Source organism: Homalodisca vitripennis, chromosome 2 (assembly GCF_021130785.1).
Source record: "Homalodisca vitripennis isolate AUS2020 chromosome 2, UT_GWSS_2.1, whole genome shotgun sequence".
In the NCBI taxonomy this organism is placed as follows: Eukaryota; Metazoa; Arthropoda; class Insecta; order Hemiptera; family Cicadellidae; genus Homalodisca; species Homalodisca vitripennis.
Genome location: NC_060208.1, coordinates 64,066,033 through 64,087,921, shown reverse-complemented (window position 1 = coordinate 64,087,921; position 21,889 = coordinate 64,066,033). Strand labels below are relative to the sequence as shown.

General features: G+C 33.1%; 1 protein-coding gene across 14 annotated transcripts in view; it reads left to right on the top strand.

Moving 5' to 3' along the window:
* LOC124354078 (histone-lysine N-methyltransferase, H3 lysine-79 specific-like) overlaps positions 1-21,506 on the top strand; it is a 50,152-nt gene extending 28,646 nt beyond the window's left edge. For 8 of the 14 annotated variants that reach the window (XM_046804269.1, XM_046804271.1, XM_046804273.1 and 5 more), the window contains 8 exons: positions 3,296-3,352; positions 3,654-3,710; positions 4,042-4,098; positions 6,196-6,246; positions 9,188-9,235; positions 12,815-12,862; positions 18,233-18,319; positions 21,135-21,506. In XM_046804269.1, the coding sequence (XP_046660225.1) occupies positions 3,296-3,352; positions 3,654-3,710; positions 4,042-4,098; positions 6,196-6,246; positions 9,188-9,235; positions 12,815-12,862; positions 18,233-18,319; positions 21,135-21,383 (654 nt within the window). In that variant the 3' untranslated portion in view covers positions 21,384-21,506. The remainder of the gene's footprint in view (positions 1-3,295; positions 3,353-3,653; positions 3,711-4,041; positions 4,099-6,195; positions 6,247-9,187; positions 9,236-12,814; positions 12,863-18,232; positions 18,320-21,134) is intronic. The other 6 variants (XM_046804281.1, XM_046804282.1, XM_046804277.1 and 3 more) reach the window with 2 other exon arrangements.
* The last annotated feature ends 383 nt before the right edge of the window (positions 21,507-21,889 follow it).

The window sequence follows — 21,889 nt, the reverse complement described above, 5'->3', positions numbered from 1 at the left end:
AGGGCGGAAATCAATTTTTTTGACATATTCGTTTTATGAAGGAATAATGTTGTGATTATATAGCCGCACCAATTCGTGTTAAAAAGGGCATCTGAAAATAAATTTACTATAGTAACCATGGCAACATGAATTCTTTTGTTTTTGTTAAAAGGGCTGAAGTCCGGACTTCCGCCTTTTTAACAAAGATTGGTTGACTAGCAGCTGAGTGGACAAACAACATAACCTCAATTTGCTGCTATAGTTTTCTGAATCAGTGGGTGTACCGTTTTGGCTATTACATAACTCATTAAAATATCAGTAATATTAATTATAATTTAATGTTAATTTGATGGCGGGAAGTAGTGGTAGTGACGAGGATGTTCAATGTAGGAAAGAAGAGAAAGCAAAATCCTCAGAACTACAAAAGAAATCAAATTAAAAGTGCAAGTTATATGGCCAAGCCTATGAAAGTTTTAGTGGCAAGAAAGTAGAAGAGAAAAAGGTTGGAAACCCTAGTAGGTAAGTAATGATATTAATTATTATTACTGTATTCAATTGGCTAATAAGAAGAGAATTAAGTTAGGCTAGGCTACTAACATATTATATTGCATATACTTGGAGGGTGTTTATAAAGTTTAGGCCTAGGCATATTACTAAACAGTGAAATCTAGCCCCTCCATTGATTCAAGGCTTAAGTGACCAGTATTCCCGTTTTTTATGGTTCTAACGTTAGCCTCTTGTGATATAAAAAAAATTAAATTAAGGCCATTACTTTCTAGTAAAAAACCTGTTAAACTGTAAAAACCTAACCTAAGTAAATAGGCTGTTTTATTAACAGAATCTACTCTAATGTAATGTGGGTTGATCTGAAAAGTTCATTTTGTTAGTTTTATTTTCACACATTTAGCTAATAATTTGGTTTAAAAACAGTTAATTTTGGTGGTTGTTTTTTATGTTTTTTATGTTGCAGATGTTTCAGCAAATTGTTTTGAGCACATTGGGCCAGAAAACATCCAGGATACTTTTAACCGATTTTACTCTGCCTACAAGACAAAAAGATGAACAGGACCTTTTTTTACATGGTCTGATTGATGTTGGAGACGTTGTAACCAGAAGACCTGGATCACGCGACATCAAAGGGAAGGAGCGCGAAGAAAATGCAAACATTCGCCCTAAACAAAAGGCAAGTGGCAACAGCAACACCTTCCGTTACAATATTCTTGTTGGAGACAGGAGAGTAAAGGTATGCGCAGCAGCCTTTATTTCAATTTTTGCCATTTCAGAAAAGAGAGTAAGACGAATAAGGCAGCTAAAGACCAGTAGTAAGCCAGTTAGGGACCTTAGAGGGGCACATACCAGTAATACTTTGGCTCTAGAAGTTTATCAGAAATTGACAAGCACATAAGATCATACCCAACTAAGATAACCCATTTATTCTGGGAAAGTGAAAACAGTTTCTTAGTGAGAAACTGAATGTAAAACTAATGCACCAAATATTTTTGGAAGAACACCCTGAAGTAAAGGTTTCGTACCAAGCATACTGGAATCTATTTCAATACCAATTTTAACTTAAGTTTTGGCCAGCCTCAGGTTGACACTTGCTGTACCGTGTGAGGAGTTGAGCATTAAAATAAGTCGCCCCATTTAAATGAAGTTGCCAAGCGAGTAGCTGTGGCTGAAAAAATTGTACATAAAAGGAGAGCAAACAAGTTCTACAACCGCATTGAACAAGATGTTACTGACGCAAAGAATAAAATGAACAGTAATGTATTATCATTGGCAATTGACTACATGCAAAACATTTCATTACCCCAAAATACCGGTTCAAGAACTGTTTTATATGCGACAACTTACCGTAAGTTTGTTCTGCGTCCATGATGTTAAGAAGAATGTTGCCACCATCTACCTGTACCATGAAGGAGAAGCACGAAAATCACCTAATGAAACGTGTTCATTCATTTTACACTAACCTCTCCTCTGTGCCTGAAAGTGACTATGATGAGCTGAATCTGTATGCAGACAACTGCGGAGGACAAAACAAGAACCATTGTTTTTGCAAACTGTTTCTAGCACTCACACCGACTTAAAACGATTTAAAAAAATATAAATCAGTTCTTTCCTATTAGGGGCCATAGTTTCCTCCCATGTGATAGGGACTTCTCCATCATCAAACGGGAGCTAAAGAAACATGACAGAATCTATAGTGTTCATGAAATCACTGAGATAATCATCAAAAGCAGCAAAAGCCAGAAGTTCATAGTGGTTGAAGTAGACAGCTCTAAAATGGTTTACAATGTTAAAGATTGGTGGCCAACCTTTTACAAACGGAACATTGCATCAGAAGAAACCAAAAGGAAGCGCAAAGAAGAAAGAATCTTTTTTGGAATAAGTAAGTTCCACCACTTTGAGTACAACTCCGATCAACAAGGCATCTGTAGAGCAAGACAGGAAATCGATGGAATCCTTACTCATACGTTTAAAAATGAGTATGATTACATGTGAACAACAATGAGCTGCATCTTCCAGACCAAATAGCTTATCCAACAGGGAAGGTCTCTATTAAAAGTGCAAAACTAAATGACTTGAGGAGGTGTTTACAATACATTCCCAACGAACACGCTCAGTTTTATAAAGAAATTCTCGAATGGCCTCAAGACAACATTCCTGGTGTAGTCGAAATAGTTTATGAGACAGACTAAGTATCTCTTGGATGTAAATATGTATAATATATATTAATAAACTTGTTATTTTAATAATTTTTCTTTATTTCCCCGTCTAATCAATGCAAGGAGCAATAAAACTGAGGTTGGTTTTGAGATAAAATGTTTAAAAGGGGCGGAAGTCTAGTCAGTTTTAAGTGCTTTTATCCATCACATAAAATTTTATAATTCTTTTTATACATTAATTTTGTGTTTCTACATACATGTATGACTAAAAAAATACCACATGTATTATTAAATATGAATATTTTTAGAACCTACACAGTTTTTTTTGATTTCCTGAAAGTTTACTCAAACTGACTTCCGCCCTTTTAACATTTACCGAATTCAAATATAGTTCTACACACAAAAAGGCTTGGAGGCAGAAAGTGGCTAAGTCTTTATTTATCTTGTTTAATAATTAATTTCTTTGTTGTCGATCATAGATAAACCGGATGGGAAATATAGCACATTTAAAATGTATTAAAACCTGTTCTCTGCATTATACTTTTTAAAATGCTTTATATTTTAACAATTGCTATTTTCTAGTTCTCAGTGATACCACAGCCTGTATTCCCTAGACAACTTTTGTTGCATAACTACTTTGGTTGTTGCAGGAATCAGAAAGGTTCCGCCAAAACCCAGAAAATCATGAAAATCCAGAGGGAAGACGGGTAATTTACATGTGAATATAGTTCTAGTTCTAAAAATATAGTTCTACACACAAAAAGGCTTGGAGGCAGAAAGTGGCTAAGTCTTTATTTATCTTGTTTAATAATTAATTTATTTGTTGTCGATCATAGATAAACTGGATGGGAAATATAGCACATTTAAAATGTATTCAAACCTGTTCTCTGCATTTTAATTTTTAAAAATACTTTATATTTTAACAATTGCTATTTTCTAGTTCTCAGTGATATCACAGCCTGTTTTCCTGAGACAACTTTTGTTGCATAACTACTTTGGTTGTTGCAGGAATCGGAAAGGTTCCGCCAAAACCCAGAAAATCATGAAAATCCAGAGGGAAGACGGGTAATTTACATGTGAATATAGTTCTAGTTCTAAAAATATAGTTCTATACACAAAAAGGCTTGGAGGCAGAAAGTGGCTAAGTCTTTATTTATCTTGTTTAATAATTAATTTCTTTGTTGACGATCATAGATAAACTGGATGGGAAATATAGCACATTTAAAATGTGTTCAAATCTGTTCTCTGACCATAAAAATAACAAGAAATTAGTCATTAGCATTATAATTTTTAAAATACTTTATATTTTAACAATTGCTATTTTCTAGTTATCAGTGATACCACAGCCTGTATTCCCTAGACAACTTTTGTTGCATAACTACTTTGGTTGTTGCAGGAATCGGAAAGGTTCCGCCAAAACCCAGAAAATCATGAAAATCCAGAGGAAAAACGGGTAATTTACATTTTAATATACTTCTACAAATATAGTTCTACACACAAAAAGGCTTAGAGGCAGAAAGTGGCTAAGTCTTTATTTGTCTTGTTTAATAATTAATTTCTTAAGGTGTTATTGAAAATACTTTACTTAACTCACCTATTATGTTGAACATAAAGTTCTCAAATAAATACTAAATTTGATTTTAAATTAGTATTTACATCCGATGCTACTAACTGTAGCTTAAATAAATAGATCGCTAAAAGTATTGAATACAAATATTGTAAGCAGTGTGTTAACACTTATTTGGATAAGTCTCAACCCTCAAACTCAAGGGAAATTATTACACTGATAATGCTAGTTTAAACTGTGTTAACATATGCAAATCCACTGTATCATTTTTTAATTTACATTAATCAATAATAAAAACATCGTTTGCAAATTGTCCTTTTTGTTCTTAACCAACAATCTCACATACCCATTACACGGTTTGTAAAATAACTGACAATTTCCATAACCTTATAGCAGAGTATATAAAAGCAGAGTATAAAATAAATCGATATTTTTCCAGCAACCTATAATTCCCATGCTTTAATGAGTAATTTTATTTCTTCTAATCCTTAAGCACATTTTATTTATTTGTAACTAATAGTTTGAAATTCATAGAACGAATATATAAAACTGATGTACTACTAACTAACTATCAAATCAAGGACCGAGTAAGTTTTTCAAGAATCCTACCTGCATGACAGAGAGCTTGATCCAAGAATTCTACTACCATGGAGCACTGCCTAACTGAACATCGAAGTAGTTGTCCGAGAATAGGCTACTATCTTAGTGGTCAATAATCAGATTTCCACCAATACCTATATCTATAAATATCTCTATTTCCACTAATACCCTTCAATAAATACTCTAAACATCTAGGCGAATAAATAAATCCTTCCCCATGGATCTAGTGATAATTACAATCAATCTGCACCAGAGGCCATAACTCCTTACCTAACAAAATTCTACAAATGTCACAATTTAACCATGATCTAGTGGGGATACTCGTAATCAATCTGTGCCAGATGTCAGGGTTCCTTCTCTAACGAGGTTCTACAAATGTCACATTTTTAACCATGATCTACTGGGGATATTCGTAATCAATCTGTGCCAGATGTCAGGGTTCCTTCTCTAACGAGGTTCGACAAATGTCACATTTTAACCATGATCTAGTGGGGATATTCGTAATCAATCTGTGCCAGATGCCAGGGTACCTTCTCTGACGAGGTTCCACAAATGTCACAATTTAACCATGATATAGTGGGGATATTCGTAATCAATCTGTGCCAGATGTCAGGGTTCCTTCTCTAACGAGGTTCGACAAATGTCACATTTTAACCATGATCTAGTAGGGATACTCGTAATCAATCTGTGCCAGATGTCAGGGTTCCTTATCTAACGAAATTGGAAAAATGTCACATTTTAACCATGATCTAGTGGGGATACCCGTAATCAATCTGTGCCAGATGTCAGGGTTCCTTCTTTAACGAGTTTCGACAAATGTCACATTTTAACCATGATCTAGTAGGGATACTCGTAATCAATCTGTGCCAGATGTCAGGGTTCCTTATCTAACGAAATTTGGAAAAATGTCACATTTTAACCATGATCTAGTGGGGATACTCGTAATCAATCTGTGCCAGAGGTCAGGGTTTCTTCTCTAACGAGGTTCGACAAATGGCACATTTTATACAAATTTTTGTTTCCCAACTAATCTTAGCCCATTGTCACAGCCTACTACTATGTAAGTTTCGCTTCTTTGTTTTTGCTAATTTCTTCATACGCTGATCCGTATTAATCTTCTAATTATTTTTTCCGAAAATTGATTGATTAAAGCTCTTTTAGAACACGCTGAGGGAGTTTGTTTCATTTCTGTCGGTCGTAAAATGAACCGGAAGAAAACAATAGCCTATTTTAAAGTTATTCGAACCTGTTCACTGATCATAACAATATTAAAAAATTGTCATATTTAGAGATCTTATATCTACCCCCTGCTGTTTTCTATATGCTTCCATAGGCTGTTTCTCACAGACAATGTTAGTTATATAACTACTTCGGTTGTTGCAGGCATCCGACGAACAGCCAGTAATAAACCAACTACGGACTACGAAAGAACAGGTAAGTTACTTGCAAAGATACTCATAATTATAGAAATATATTTCTACACACAAAAAGGCTTGTAGGCAAAAGGTTAGGTCTGTATTTATCCTGTAGAATAGTCATGTTTTAAATTTAAATTTGAAAATATTTTAATTAACTTGGGTGAGGACTGTGGCAACCTTTCAATAGTCCTACCTGCATGACACAGAGATTCATCAAAGAACTAGTTGGCTTTTCATGACTTCTACTAGCATGGGCACTGCCAGAATTAAGATTGAAGTAGCCGTCAGAGAATACTACCTTAATTTTCAATGGCCATTGCTTGTATCCCCATTCTTTGAATTGAACCGGCAGTTCAGCGTTGCAGCGAACATCAGTCACCCTTCCCCACATGTGTGTTTGCAAAATTACTCATTCCACAATAAACTCGGCTTAATCCCACCTTGAAATCTTTACAGTCATCAACAAACTCTATATAAATTTATTGCGAAATATAAGAATAATTTAAATATCTTATCTTTGAATCTTTAAACATATGTTTTCTATAACAAACTATTAATTTGATCTGAGTAAACAATCTTATAAGTTGATTGCTTTTAAATATAAGTAATTTGGAAATGGAAATAAAAGGTACTAATATTAATATTGATAAAACTCTGATATTACCTAATGTTATTTTCTTAATCTTTAGATACAAAATTCTTAACTTACATAATTATTGGGCACTAATAACAAAACACTTTTACGCGTAAAGTATTTTCCCGCACAAGAATCACGTTCCCGCCCACACCCGTATTTTCGTTTACTCGCAAGTCTAGTGCAAACTATAGAGGATTATCTGACCGGGCTCTCGCCTCCACCCCAGGGCTTGTATTTGGCGCTTCTCCCTCCGATTCCTGGACCACGCCAATTGCGAATCTCCGCTTGTGATTCGTGAGTACCATTATTTTAGTATCAGCATATTTGGTGGGAACTGTTAAAATTATGATCACTTATGCAGTCTGGCAGCTGCATGGGAGCGGAAGTCGATATCCGCTCACCGGATATCACCGTGTGACCAGACAGTCGGTACGCTTCGTAGTATGGTTTGTATTACTTAACTTCCTTTCCTACGGTGTGAAGGTGGTTTCTCTTTAGTAATGAATTTCGATTTTCTAATTATATCCCTTACAATGAATCGTGATTTGTTAAAAGGGCCTTAGTCCATTTGGTAAAACTTTCAGAAATTAACAAAAAACCATCTTGTTTGGAAAATATTTACTTTATCTTTTATATTTTTTTAGTTATATTTAGTTTATTACTATTTTTAATTACTGAAACAATAGATATGGTGTTTTTTGTTCATTTATATTACTTTTTAAATTATTTAAAACTATTGACTTGTGCTCTTTTAACAAAATGCACTAAAAAGGATAAAATATAAACAATTTCTGATCAAACTTGTGCTTTTATTGCTTACATTAGTAGTTTGGTATAGCATTTGGATTATAAATTAGTCAAATTAACAAAATAAACATTTAATTTAATTTGAGAAAATATTTTTGAGCCATAGTATTAGTTGGTCACTTTTTAATGTGTTATAAGGTCTCAACCACTGGTACTCAAATCTTCTTCTTCAGCTGTTCCAATGGGCTCATTTACAATTTCATTATAAAATTCCAGATGTTCTACTGGTACATACTGAAAACCTTTCTTGATGTCATTGGCCTTGGCTTCCTTCAAAGGAATTTTTCCCTCCCGGGTATGCAAGTCTGTTTGGAGCTGAAGGCGTACCTGATTGAGCAGACATGAAAAATGTTTGCTTGTCTAGGCCATCAATTGTGGAATAGGCCGTGATGTACCCTTTTAAGTCTGACCTATACACAAAGTGGTATAGTTTACTAATACCAAAGCAAACCCTACTCTCTCTTTTCAAGTTTTTCGCCTCATCAGAAACTGTCCGGAGTTTGTAATGCTTGCCCCACCAGTTTTTGAAATCCAATATTTAATCACAGTTCACTTTCTTAACCAAAAACTTTCCTGGTATGCTGCTTTTAAAAATTTGCTCCACAACTTCATAGGGAGTGAAGAGTCTGTCATATTTCTTAAGTTGCCTTTTCACAAGACCGAAAAAAAACTTACCAGCAAGATAACTTTGGACTTTTTCATTCACAAAGTTTCCTTTGTGGTTTGGGTATGACTTTCCTTTCAAAATGAAACATTTTATGATGTTCCTCTTGTAGGACTCAGAATCATATTTCCTCTTCTTTGAAATATTATTTTCAATTGCAACTTCGTCATTTAAAACAGGAAAACCGTCGTTTGACATGTTAAACACAAAGCATTTGACAACAAAAGCAAGTTATAACCTTAAAATGCAGAAGGTTAGTCTGGAACAACAATCTGGGAATGGGAAACAGCTGAGACACAAACTAAACAACACAGCTGGAGACAGTGCTGCCAACAAACGTTTTGTTAAAGGGGCACAAGTCCCGGACTAGTGCCCTTTTAACAAAACTTTCAATACCAAACAAGCTCTGTAGCTTATACTATGTGGTGGATTTGTGCCTTTCTAACACAGTTAGGTGAATCTATGTCTGAAGAATGCAAAACAGTGAAAAAGTGAATTTCTCAAACAAATGGACTAATGCCCTTTTAACAAATCGCGATTCCAATAGAGAATTAAGAAAGTAAAATTTCTTAACATTTACCTAACACATTGGCAGCGGAAATCCCCATATTTCGCATTAGAAACTGTCCTTTCTTAACTTCGGGTATAGAACCACAGCGAATGTGGTAGGGAGCTTCTTTTTTGTGTATTTATGTTATTTGTTTTATGTAACTTCAAAAATATATTATACTTTGTATTATAATTAACTTATACTGGTATGATTATTAATAAAATGTATAACTACTTATGTATTATACTTGATTAAACAACGTGTATATCAATAAAAATATGCTTTTCTTTTCTTATTAGGTTAAATTCCTGAACGAAAAGTTTCATTTTCACCCTAAGCCTAAAAAGGTAAGGTAGATTTATTTTCACTTTAACTTAATGACAAAAACATTATAAACGTTTACATAATAAAAGGTACAATTTAAAATATATTTAACACATTTTATTGTGGGTAAAAGAATAATTTTTTACTTTTAGCCTTTTTAAAAATGATGTATACAAGCTTTTCTTTCTTAATGTTACAATGTGTAAGAAGGGTATTGTAATTGAATGCAATCAAACTATTAACATTTACTATATAACTTAAAATATGAATTACTATTTTATTTCGTTGATGTAATGTGTTCACCATTTACTAAAGAATGAAAGTGGGATTAATACTATACCAAAATTAACGATTAAAATTATAAAGCAACAATAATATTTCTCATAATTAAGTAATTAGTTGACTTTGTGACGTGATAGCAATTAATTGAAATTAAAAACATGTTTCCATCCCGTCCAGTGTCTCTTCATAGTATAAATTTCCTGCTCAATATATAATTACATTACACTGTAACATTATGAAAAACTTGAATGTTTTATGCATTTTTCAACCTGGTGGCAACATATTAATTTTAGTTAATCAGCATTATTTCATATTATAATGCAATATTATAATAATATTATTATTATATTAAAACAAAATAATAAAAATTTACTTTAGATTAATTTCTAATTTTTTTACTAAATTACAATGTTACAATTACAATGAGGATTCATGCAAAGGTTCAAATTTATATAACTCATTTTATTTTCTAGATGTCCTGCGGACAAAAATCATATAGAATAAAAAACTGTACATCCTCCCGGCAAACAAATGAGAAATTGTGTTAGCCTACTTATTAGTAGGTATTAATAAAGCTTAGACTAATTCCATGGTTGAAGTGGGCCATTATAGAACTCAATCTTGTCTACGTAGAAATTATCATGCAAACTTCAAAGTGTACAGATGACATCCTTCTCGAGATACGAGTATCTTGCCACATGATACATTCACATTTTTGTTCAGTGAGTTAGGTTTTATAGCAGTGTTCAAAAAATGTTCCTGTAAACTAGCGAGCGTAAGATAACGTAAGAGTACTCTAAAATCAAATGTGGACACCAATTTATTATTAACATTGAATCTAATATATTATATTTTCTTTCTACCCTATTAATAAATGTCACATATGACACATTTTGTTAACAAACATTTATTTAGCTATTTTATTGTTTCCCCATAATTAAAATGTAAAAATATTCAATTGCGTATACACATGATAGCTGTTTTGCAGGTTTACCGACACGATCGTTAAGCCCTATATTGAATAGGCATTCATTATTGATTAACTCACAGTGATAGACTTTATTATTGGTGAAATATTATTGGTTATAAATTCATTGCTTATTAGCCTCCATTGATTAAACGTTCATAATTAGTTAGTGCTAGTGATGAGACATCCATTATTACTTAAGCCTTAAACATTAAACATTAATTCCTTATAGACCCCATTTATAATTTTTTTTCAAGCCCCATTTTACCAATGGCGTATTTACTGGACGACGGATATTACATTATAACCGACTCAAGCAACGACGACATGGCTACTGCTTGGATGGGTGAGCGGTCCTGTCCTTGCAAGCTGTCGTCTACCTGGCCATTGGTGGTGTTTCGGAAACTAGTGAGTGTTCAGGGGAAAAATGTGATCTAAGGCTACGAGGACTGTCAAAATCCTGAAAAATCTATCTTAAATTCTTACATTAAACTAAATATTCTTCTGCTTGCTGAAATATAATTACTGGTTATTATATAAAACAAAATCTAATGAAAATTAAATTTTCAATGAAGGCTCAATATCCGCATTGCAGTTATTGTTGTGAGAAATATTTTGAACGAGATTCTTAAAATAAGTAAATGCATTAATGCTGTGTTATTCTTGGCTGAGTTTTAGCGTATCTTACCACTTTTGGGGCTGGAATGTTTTTATTTCTGTGTGTGCACACGATATCTCCAGAACAAGCTGACTTCAAATAGACTTCAAATTTTTCAAGAAACTTATTTATTTCAATTCCAACGATAAACCCAGTGTACAACAATAGTAAATAAAAGATTTATTAATATCAACATAACCATTTTGTGTTAAATTAGAATAGTAAACCGGTGAAAACAGTACAAACTAATCTTAGCGAAAAAGCATAAATATAGAATTAGTTAATAAATAACAATAATAAATACATTACAATGAATAATAACATAGTAATAAATTATAATAACAAATAATTGATAACATATAATACATGTATAAAATGTGAAATGAAAATGTAATTCTTTATATAATAAATACTTTAAATTGATAACAATAATTAATATATGTAATATGTATACATATCAAATAGGTATAACAAGAAAACATTGAGAGTAAACTACAAGCCCAAAACAACAAACAATAAAACAATTACAAATATTACAGGATTGTATAAGGTGTGTGTGTGTGTGGGGGGGGCGCACGCGCGCGCGTAACACATTCCACCAATTGATAAGGCAGATCCTCATCACATAGACAACTTATGAGATTTCCTTTAAATACATTGAGATTTGCTGCAACAAAGTCTAAATGAGAGGGCAGCTACATTTCCAAAGCGTTTGTTTAGAGCGCTATAAAATTCATCTCCTAACAAAAAGTTCCCTTGATCTTGTTACACAAGAACAGCGGAAATCAAAATGCATTAATTTATTTAATTTATTCAATAAATTTAATTTATTTATTAGCATTTAGATTAATTTATATATTAGCAACATTGAGTTTCATTGTGCTGCATTTCACTCCATGGAATTTGGCTGAGCGTTAGCGAATATTTTAACATTGATCTTATGGGTAACCATTATGACAATAAGAAAATAACAGAATAAATTAATTTGTAAACAAACTTAATCTTATCATTAAGATTTCAACATGTGGGTTTTATTCACAGAGTCAAAACAAAAAGTGTGAAAATTCTATGAATAAAATAGGAATGCATTATGTAGATATCTCGAAAAAGCTATCATTTTTTAATTTTTAATTTTGCCTGAAACTTCATTTCTACATAGATAAAAATGAGATCTATGATGGGGCATCTCCAACCATGGAATACAATAACTGTCTTAAATTGGCCCGAACTAAATTTGGAATATACAATATTCATGCGTATCATATCCTCATATGAGTAGCGTAGTTACTTAGTTTGATGGTACAATAACTGCTTTGTTTCGTCAAGTCTATTTAACCATCTTTCTCCGAAAATTCTAGATTTTGCCCATATTTAATAAACCCTATGAACATTTTTTACATGTAATTAATAAAAAAGAAGAGAATTATTTAGTAAAAGGTCTATTTCTCATCTAATAGGGTCTTTTTTTCATTGTAGACCTTATTATCATTACGAAATAATTTATGTAAATTATCTAACAAATACAATACAAATATCAATATTCATACCATACCTGAAGTAATATACAATAATTCTAAACTTGTACATAACAAAATGTTTATTATTAATATTTATAAAAATGTCTCTCAGATTATTCTTATAAAATTACTAATATACCATAAATCATTAATGATTTCACTGGACTGGATTTTTCAGGAAAAAGATCCCCCAAAATACAAAGAGGAAAACAAGATAACTCAACAGGTAATTTTATTACATTAAGTGTTCTACTTTTTAAGTGATTCTTGCAATAATAGTTATACCTTCTCCCAGTTTTAAATTTGAATTTGATAATAGTGTACCAATCTAAAGAAATCTACTTTTTTAGTTTTGCGAAACATTACGAGCGATGGTACTGATGAAAATGGTTGTCGATAAAATTTGACCTGCGCTATCTATAAATTAAATTTTATAGATAGCGAAAAGTAATAAGTATTTTATAATAAGTATTTTAAATTTTTCTTACCCAGCCCATTCCCCCGATCTTACAACACCGGACGCCTACGTCTGGGGAATGTTGAAAGAAAACATTTTCCGCGAGGACCCACCATCTACCATCGTTCAACTCGAAGAAAAAATAACCATTTGTATTAGAAGAATGGAACAACCCCTATTCATAAAAATTATGCAAAACCTACAAGAACGGTACGAGTGTTGTCTCAAACTGAACGGGGTCATATTGAACATGTTAATACCCGAGTTTAACCGATTTTGCTTCCTTTGACTTGTATTTATTGATAATCTATATGTAATGTTACTGCGTTTACCATAATAAAATATTACTATTTCAGTACTGTGTATTTTGGATAATACTGTACATGGAGGTCTGATAAAAGCTTGTTATACCGCTAAAATATAGTTGTAGTTATAACAATTTATACCGTAGTATTAGTTCTGATACATGTAACCGATTATTGTTTAACTCATCAGATGAATATTTAAGATTTGAAATAAAATTAAGTGAACACGACTATTGAAGGCGATAGATAGAGTCCTCTCTACCTCTTAACTTCAATTAAAACTATACAGGGTTAATCAAAAGTATGGAGACCCCTGCCAATATTGAAGCAGTTCACATTAAATCATTAACCTCTACACACCTTTATGTCATGTTATTTATTACATTTAAGTAGCTTTAGGGCATAATTTCTACTTCTTTCACAAACCCAAAATATATTTTATTATTGTATTTCGGGAGTAACATTTCAAATGATAGGCCCCATCAAGTGAAGTTCCAGATAAAAGAAAACTAAAAATGCAAACTAGAGGTCTGTGTCTTAAACCAGTACAAAGTGGCGGCCAATTGAAAAAAGTAACTTTTTTGAGAAGCTGGAAATTGTAAATTTTAAGCACCAGACAGTGACATCATTTAAAGTATTAAAAGGGAAAAATCAAAGCAAAGTATGGGTTTAATGCCAAACCTAGCGAATAAAAAAATTAGAAGAATTATTGGGAATTTCTAACTGCAGGAGAACTACATATCAGAGATTATGGTTTATGCCCAGTGTAATCAATTGTTTTTCTAGTTTTTTTAGAGGATTATAAACTTCAATGTTTTATTTACTTTTATCGTAGAGTTAAGTGAACAGAAACGAATTACATTGTTAATGGTGCGTAGTTATTGTGACAGATTCGGTTATACGATCAAGTAAGATATTTATTTAATTACACCTTTCCCGATGAAAACCCTATATCGCAATATGATATTGAAAAAAACAATAAAACGTTTTGAAGAAATAGGCTCAGTGAACATTTAAATTATAGTGTATTTAGTGTTAAAGAAACCTTAATCCTTAACGGGGGGTTAATATACACAATTATCGTCTCTGGAGTAATGTCAATCATTACTGGGTGCAAGAACACCACACTCAACATCCCGAATAAGTTTGGTTAGGTGTGATGGGAAGGTTAATATACACAATTATCGTCTCTGGAGTAATGTCAATCATTACTGGGTGCAAGAACACCACACTCAACATCCCGAATAAGTTTGGTTAGGTGTGATGGGAAGGTTAATATACACAATTATCGTCTCTGGAGTAATGTCAATCATTACTGGGTGCAAGAACACCACACTCAACATCCCGAATAAGTTTGGTTAGGTGTGATGGGAAGGTTAATATACACAATTATCGTCTCTGGAGTAATGTCAATCATTACTGGGTGCAAGAACACCACACTCAACATCCCGAATAAGTTTGGTTAGGTGTGATGGGAAGGTTAATATACACAATTATCGTCTCTGGAGTAATGTCAATCATTACTGGGTGCAAGAACAATAATAATAATAATAATAATAATCTCTTTATTGCATTTTAAAACAATTTAACATTGTATCGCAATCGTCATAAAAAAAAATAAATAGTCCCAACTATACCTTCATACACATTCACACTTACAATTCATACATTCGCTCAGGCACATTCAAACTGACTCCAGATCCAAAGCAAACATATACATACCGACTCCAGATCCAGAGCAAACACATACAAACTGATTATTTAAATACTGTGCAAATTTAGACCTCCCAGCGGCTCATCATGAATTCATCGACAGAATAAAACGCTTTTGACACCAAAAGGCATTTGAGACGAGTTTTTAATTGATTTTGATTGATGGAATTTTTTATACTCTCAGGGAGCTTGTTGATGAGTCTGACACCAACTTGTTGCGGGAGGTGTTGTGATAACGTCAATCTGTATTGACTAGTTCGAAAATTGTCCCTGCCTCTTGTCCCATATTGGTGAACGTCACCGCCACGAACCAAATCACACTTTGATTTTCAGTACGTGATCACCTCAAGAATGTAGAGGCAGGGCAAAGTCAGCAACCCCAGCTCCCTGAAAGATTCCCTACACGACTCTCTATAATTCAGCTTTGCAATGATTCTGATTGCTTTTTTTTGGAGCTTGAAAACTCTTTCCATTTTGTTTCTGGCACAACCTCCCCAGAGTCTCACTCCATACGCAAAGTGTGGGTGGATTAAGCCGAAATAGGCCATTTTTAAAACTCTGAGGGAACAAAACTTTGCTAAATGCCGCAAGGCATATATGCCTGAGGCTACTCTAGCACATACATTGTCCACATGATCAGCCCAGGTCAGTCCTCGCTTCTGCCGAATTTTCAAAGTACTGAGGTACTGAGAACACCACACTCAACATCCCGAATAAGTTTGGTTAGGTGTGATGGGAAGGTTAATATACACAATTATCGTCTCTGGAGTAATGTCAATCATTACTGGGTGCAAGAACACCACACTCAACATCCCGAATAAGTTTGGTTAGGTGTGATGGGAAGGTTAATATACACAATTATCGTCTCTGGAGTAATGTCAATCATTACTGGGTGCAAGAACACCACACTCAACATCCCGAATAAGTTTGGTTAGGTGTGATGGGAAGGTTAATATACACAATTATCGTCTCTGGAGTAATGTCAATCATTACTGGGTGCAAGAACACCACACTCAACATCCCGAATAAGTTTGGTTAGGTGTGATGGGAAGGTTAATATACACAATTATCGTCTCTGGAGTAATGTCAATCATTACTGGGTGCAAGAACACCACACTCAACATCCCGAATAAGTTTGGTTAGGTGTGATGGGAAGGTTAATATACACAATTATCGTCTCTGGAGTAATGTCAATCATTACTGGGTGCAAGAACACCACACTCAACATCCCGAATAAGTTTGGTTAGGTGTGATGGGAAGGTTAATATACACAATTATCGTCTCTGGAGTAATGTCAATCATTACTGGGTGCAAGAACACCACACTCAACATCGCGAATAAGTTTGGTTAGGTGTGATTGGAAGGTTAATATACACAATTATCGTCTCTGGAGTAATGTCAATCATTACTGGGTGCAAGAACACCACACTCAACATCCCGAATAAGTTTGGTTAGGTGTGATGGGAAGGTTAATATACACAATTATCGTCTCTGGAGTAATGTCAATCATTACTGGGTGCAAGAACACCACACTCAACATCCCGAATAAGTTTGGTTAGGTGTGATGGGAAGACGAGTTATTGGACCATTCCTCATTGAAGGGAACCTTATTTGAAATGTATACATAAATATGTTCCTATAACAGATAATTTCAACAATTCAGGCATCCAGAGATGTTTTTGAACAAGTTTGGTTCCAACAAGGTGAATAATCTCCTGCCGGAATAATCTCCGGCAAGTCCGTTACTAATTAGAAAATATTGTTCGAAATTGATGGATAATTCGACGTGCGTTTATTGCGTGGTCTACCAGATAACCGCATGTGTCACCACTGGACTTCTTCATGTGGGGTTATTTCAAACACAGAGCGTACAAATCAAAGTCACTGATGATCTGAGAAATCGAATTGTATAGGAAATAACCGGATGTGTCACCACTGGACTTCTTCATGTGGGGTTATTTCAAAGACGGAGCGTACAAATCAAAGCCACTGATGATCTGAGAAATCGAATTTTATAGGAAATAACCAGATGTGTCACCACTCGACTTCTTCATGTGGGGTTGTTTCAAAGACAGAACATACAAATCAAAGCCACTGATGATCTGAGAAATCGAATTGTATAGGAAATACAAAGAAATTCATAACAAACATTACAGGAAGTTTTTTTACATGTTTACACAACACTGGCACATTGTCAAGCCGCTGAGGGGAAACATTTGAACAATTCGTGTGAAACTTTATGCTGGTAAGTAATGACAGCCTACCTTATTCAAGGATTCATAATAATGTTAGAAAAGTGTTAGTAGATATCATGAGTTTCCTTTATTGATACTATTAGAAAATACGGATTACAAAGAAATGACTAATTCCTCTAGCTTATAGCCCTTTACGGATACCTTCAAAATGAGTAGTCACTTATTTGTGCTTTAAATTTACAATTTTTAGATACCGCAAAACGTTACTTATGTATATGCGTAGGTTTTAAGTAGTTAATTCTTGCTTCTAAAACTTTCAATTGGCCGCCATCACGGACTGGATTAAGATATATATACCTCTAATTTTCGTTGTTAGTCTTTTTATGAACCTTCGGAGTGCGGAGTCACTCGATGGGGCTTATCATTTGAAATTTTTCGGTTGCCCCCAAAATCCACAATTTTGAGTTTGTTAACGAAGTTGACATTATACCCAAACATACGTTATAACATGACATAAATGTGTGCAGAGTTTAGTTGTTCTAGTGTGAGCCGTTATAGTATTTACATTTGATTATTAGATTTACTAATAAAAAATAATGTTAGATTTACGATCACTAAATACATACAGACTCTTAAATTAGTGGTTTTGAGTCTCTCTATCTATTTTACTATCAGTAATATAATTATTTTATGTCTCAGGGTCGGTATTTGAGCTAGGAAAAAATAATTCGATAGAAAGGTACGTTTTATATTTTTAACCATTGTCATATCCTCCTATGTTGACCTCCACCAAAACGTGGTTGATGATTGATTTCTTTCTCAGGAAAATTATTCTGTCGATTATAAGATAACCCGGTTATGTGCTCATTCAGTACAAATTGATTCTCGGCTCCTAGACTAATATGTTTGACTTAATTATTTTTCAGGAAATAGACGCCATTGTTGAAGAGTACAAAAAAAGAATACTTGAAGAAGAAGAAGCAGCCAAAGCTAATGAAATGGCCCAACTCAATGTAAATATGAAGTTTATTGTTTTTATATGTGTTTTTTTATCGTTGAACTTGTAACATATCAATATATGAAGGTTGAGTTTAGCTCCAGTTTACGTTCCTCATATTGATGTAAAGGAACTTGAACTTATTTTTCTGTAAATGATCCCTTAATCTGAATCATTCTTTTCCTTATACCTGGTGAGTTTTTTAAAGCGATCCAATAGCTAACTTTTTAATTACACGACTTAGCACCACACTTTAAATTTGGAACTTGCTCAATTTTAAGTTGCACTCAAGAATACACTTTCAAATTTTTTGAAGATGGCCGCCATTTTCCAATATGGTGGCCAACTTTAAAATCTTTAATGTAACACCCTGCATTTTATGTTGTTTTTAGATTCTACTCTAAAAAAATAAGACATTTTTGCTATTGAGAGTTTTTCAATATCTCTAATGGTTCAGGAGCTTGTTGTTTAAAGTTTAGATCTAAATGAGCTACATGTACAGTTTTTTGGATCTAAGTATGAAAAGCTTATCCTTTTCTGTTTCACGTTTTACATTACGAAGATTTAGCAGATAGCCATTGCGGGTGCTGCGTCGTGCAACCCCCCCCTCACCCAATGAGTTGTGCATAAGGTTGTGCAGGACCTTGTGAATCACGTGGAACACTTAGTTCACTGGGGCAAGATTGTGATGTTGAAGAATAATCATGTTTTATCTTCTACCTTAGATATAGTGTTGATTCCTGATACTAACTGATCTTCTAGGTCTTGTGGTACCTCTTGACGATGTAATTAATTATCACCATTATTAGTTCCACTGGAAACTCCTTTGCCTACCAACTAAATCCTCGGGTTAGACACAAGTTTGTATTTATTTGAGAAAATAAATTCTTCGTAGCAAATTTTGTTTACCAAATAGAACTAACTGTTGAATTTTCGTATCAGTTATTAAGACATACATTGATAGTATGTATAAAGTTGCGATTGTATAAAATAGTTCTTTAATTAACGTATCCTGTCTTAATTGGAGATTTTTCATAAATAAGTTTAATTTTAATTTCTTAATACTTTTTTTTCAATACTTTATAACGTTCCTTCACCTAAAACATCGTAGTGCACCCAATGCTACATCTCACGAGACAATGAGAACATCTATCTCTTCATCTAGATTATACTTTTTTTGTATACGTGTCTGTGATGTCAAAACGATGCATATTTCGTTTTGAGCTTTTTCGTCGATGACTTCTTTAGATCTCTTCAGACGGATGTCGACTCCAGCTTTCAGCAGTCAAGTCAGATTACAGATGCTGCACTATGCGGAATGTGAAATTGAGCTGAACTCAACATTTGTATTATGAAGTATTTGCTAGATGCTAAATATACCTAATAACAGTTTTATATTACATTGACAATGTTCAAAAATTAATACATATAATATAAATATTGTTTTCTACAGTATGATGTTCAATGTCAATGTTATATTTGGGTTTTGTAGTATAAAATCTATGTTTACATATTTTTAACATGTTACGTGTTATACTATAGTCTTTGTATATTGCTTGACGTAAATAATACAAATTTTTAAATGTGTGATTTTTAAGGGTAGTTTCAAACACTCTTTCTTTTAATAATTTACTTGTTCTTTAAACATAACTGTAAATTAAATGTGTTTGCAGTTTGGTCACTGGATTTCAAACTACAACCAACATAACCACCTTTACTTTTTTTACTATTAATGTTATTTGAAACTATTTGAAATCTAAAGGTATGTGTGATTTGTTAAAATTACTTGATTATAAAATTTTAGCCCAAAATGTGGACATTAATTTATATTTTGTACGATGACTTTGGATCAATTATATTCTTAAACTTCATGAATACTAGTCTTTCTTCTATTTATAAGAAAACCATAACTTATAAGAGGTTTAATCATGTCAATACGATATACGCAAAAATTATCACTGAAATAGGGAGTTAATTTTGAGGTTTATCGTACTGACATTTTTTGAATCTATTCAGACTACCAGGTTGGAGTCAAGTCTGACAGCATCTGACACTGTATTAAGAAGAAGATGAACGGGAGCTAAACTCAAAATTCACATTAAATCCACCATAGCTACGTTGTTAATACTCTTAAAATCATTTAAAATCGTTTTCACTTAATAATGGTTACTCACGGAGTCTTCAATTTAATGATGGTTCACAGTTAATAGTACATTAGTGATCATCTTTTCATCCTCTTCATAGAGTTAATAGGGAAATCTGACAAGTATTGGAATATTTATATAAATTTTAATTCTAAAATAAATCGATAGAATTGTAGGTTATTTTAAAATATGAAATAAGACACAACTGTTACTTTTTACGTTATTATTCTAACATTTAAATAGCATTTTTTGTGCTTAAATGTATATATATATATAACATTCAAATGATAAATAACAAAATACTGATTTATTTTAGTATTTTCTATACACGCAAGTTAAAATCAACATCTTACAATTATGAAAGATATCAATATTTAATATTTATTAATATTTTTCTATATTAATTATGTGCTTATTTGGGATCATATATAATAGTGTTAAATAGTTTGTTTATTTTTTTATTAAGTGTAAATAATAACCTTTTGTGTATGTTGTTCTAAGTATTTTATAAATATACTGTTCTAAATGTCATTCTAATGTGTAGTTTGTAAATCTTTATTTAACAAGCTATTTATAAATATATGTTAATTATATTTGCATCGCAAAACTCATATAATAGCATAGTAAATTAGATTTTTCAAAAACGAAATTATAACAATATTGAGATTTTCTTGTGTTGTGTTTCAGATCGAGATGCAAGACCAGTCGATACCTGCTATTGAGGACAAGGAATGGTGGCGTCACGAGAATGAGAAGTTATGGAAAGATTTCGATCGTTCCGAACCCAGTGACTACGCAAACTCCGAACCCGTACGTGGCAACTCTGAACCCATACGTGGCAACTCCGAACCCATACCTGGCAACTCCGAACCCATACGTGGCAACTCCGAACCCATTCGTGGCAACTCTGAACCCATACGTGGCAACTCCGAATAAAAACAATCTGACTGGCACAGACATAGGAACATTCCGTTTTGATTCTTTAAATTTCTTCTCGAGTGTTTCATGACAATGTGTTATCCGTCTGATGTATTGGTATGAAATAAATTAGTTGAGTTAGCTCTTTATTATTAACCTCGTCCTTTTATGTATCAAACACGTAGCTTCAGGAGTATTAACAATTTTATTTCATGGATAACTGTTGCAAAGGTTTGTTTACCAAATGCCGATTTTCTACTATATTATGAATAAATTAAAATAAAAATAAATTAATGAACATTATAATTGATCGAATATTTAGAATACATTGAATCACAAAATTCACTTGCTCCGCCGGGACTCGAACCTGGATCTCTCACTTGCCTGGTGAATGTGCTACTATTACACCACAGAGCCCTTACTTTTTACGATTCAAGTATTTTGTATTTGGCTGTATCTGTCACATATGCGTTTAAATAACCAAACTAAAATATGATCGTAAGACCAAAGACTTTGATTTACAT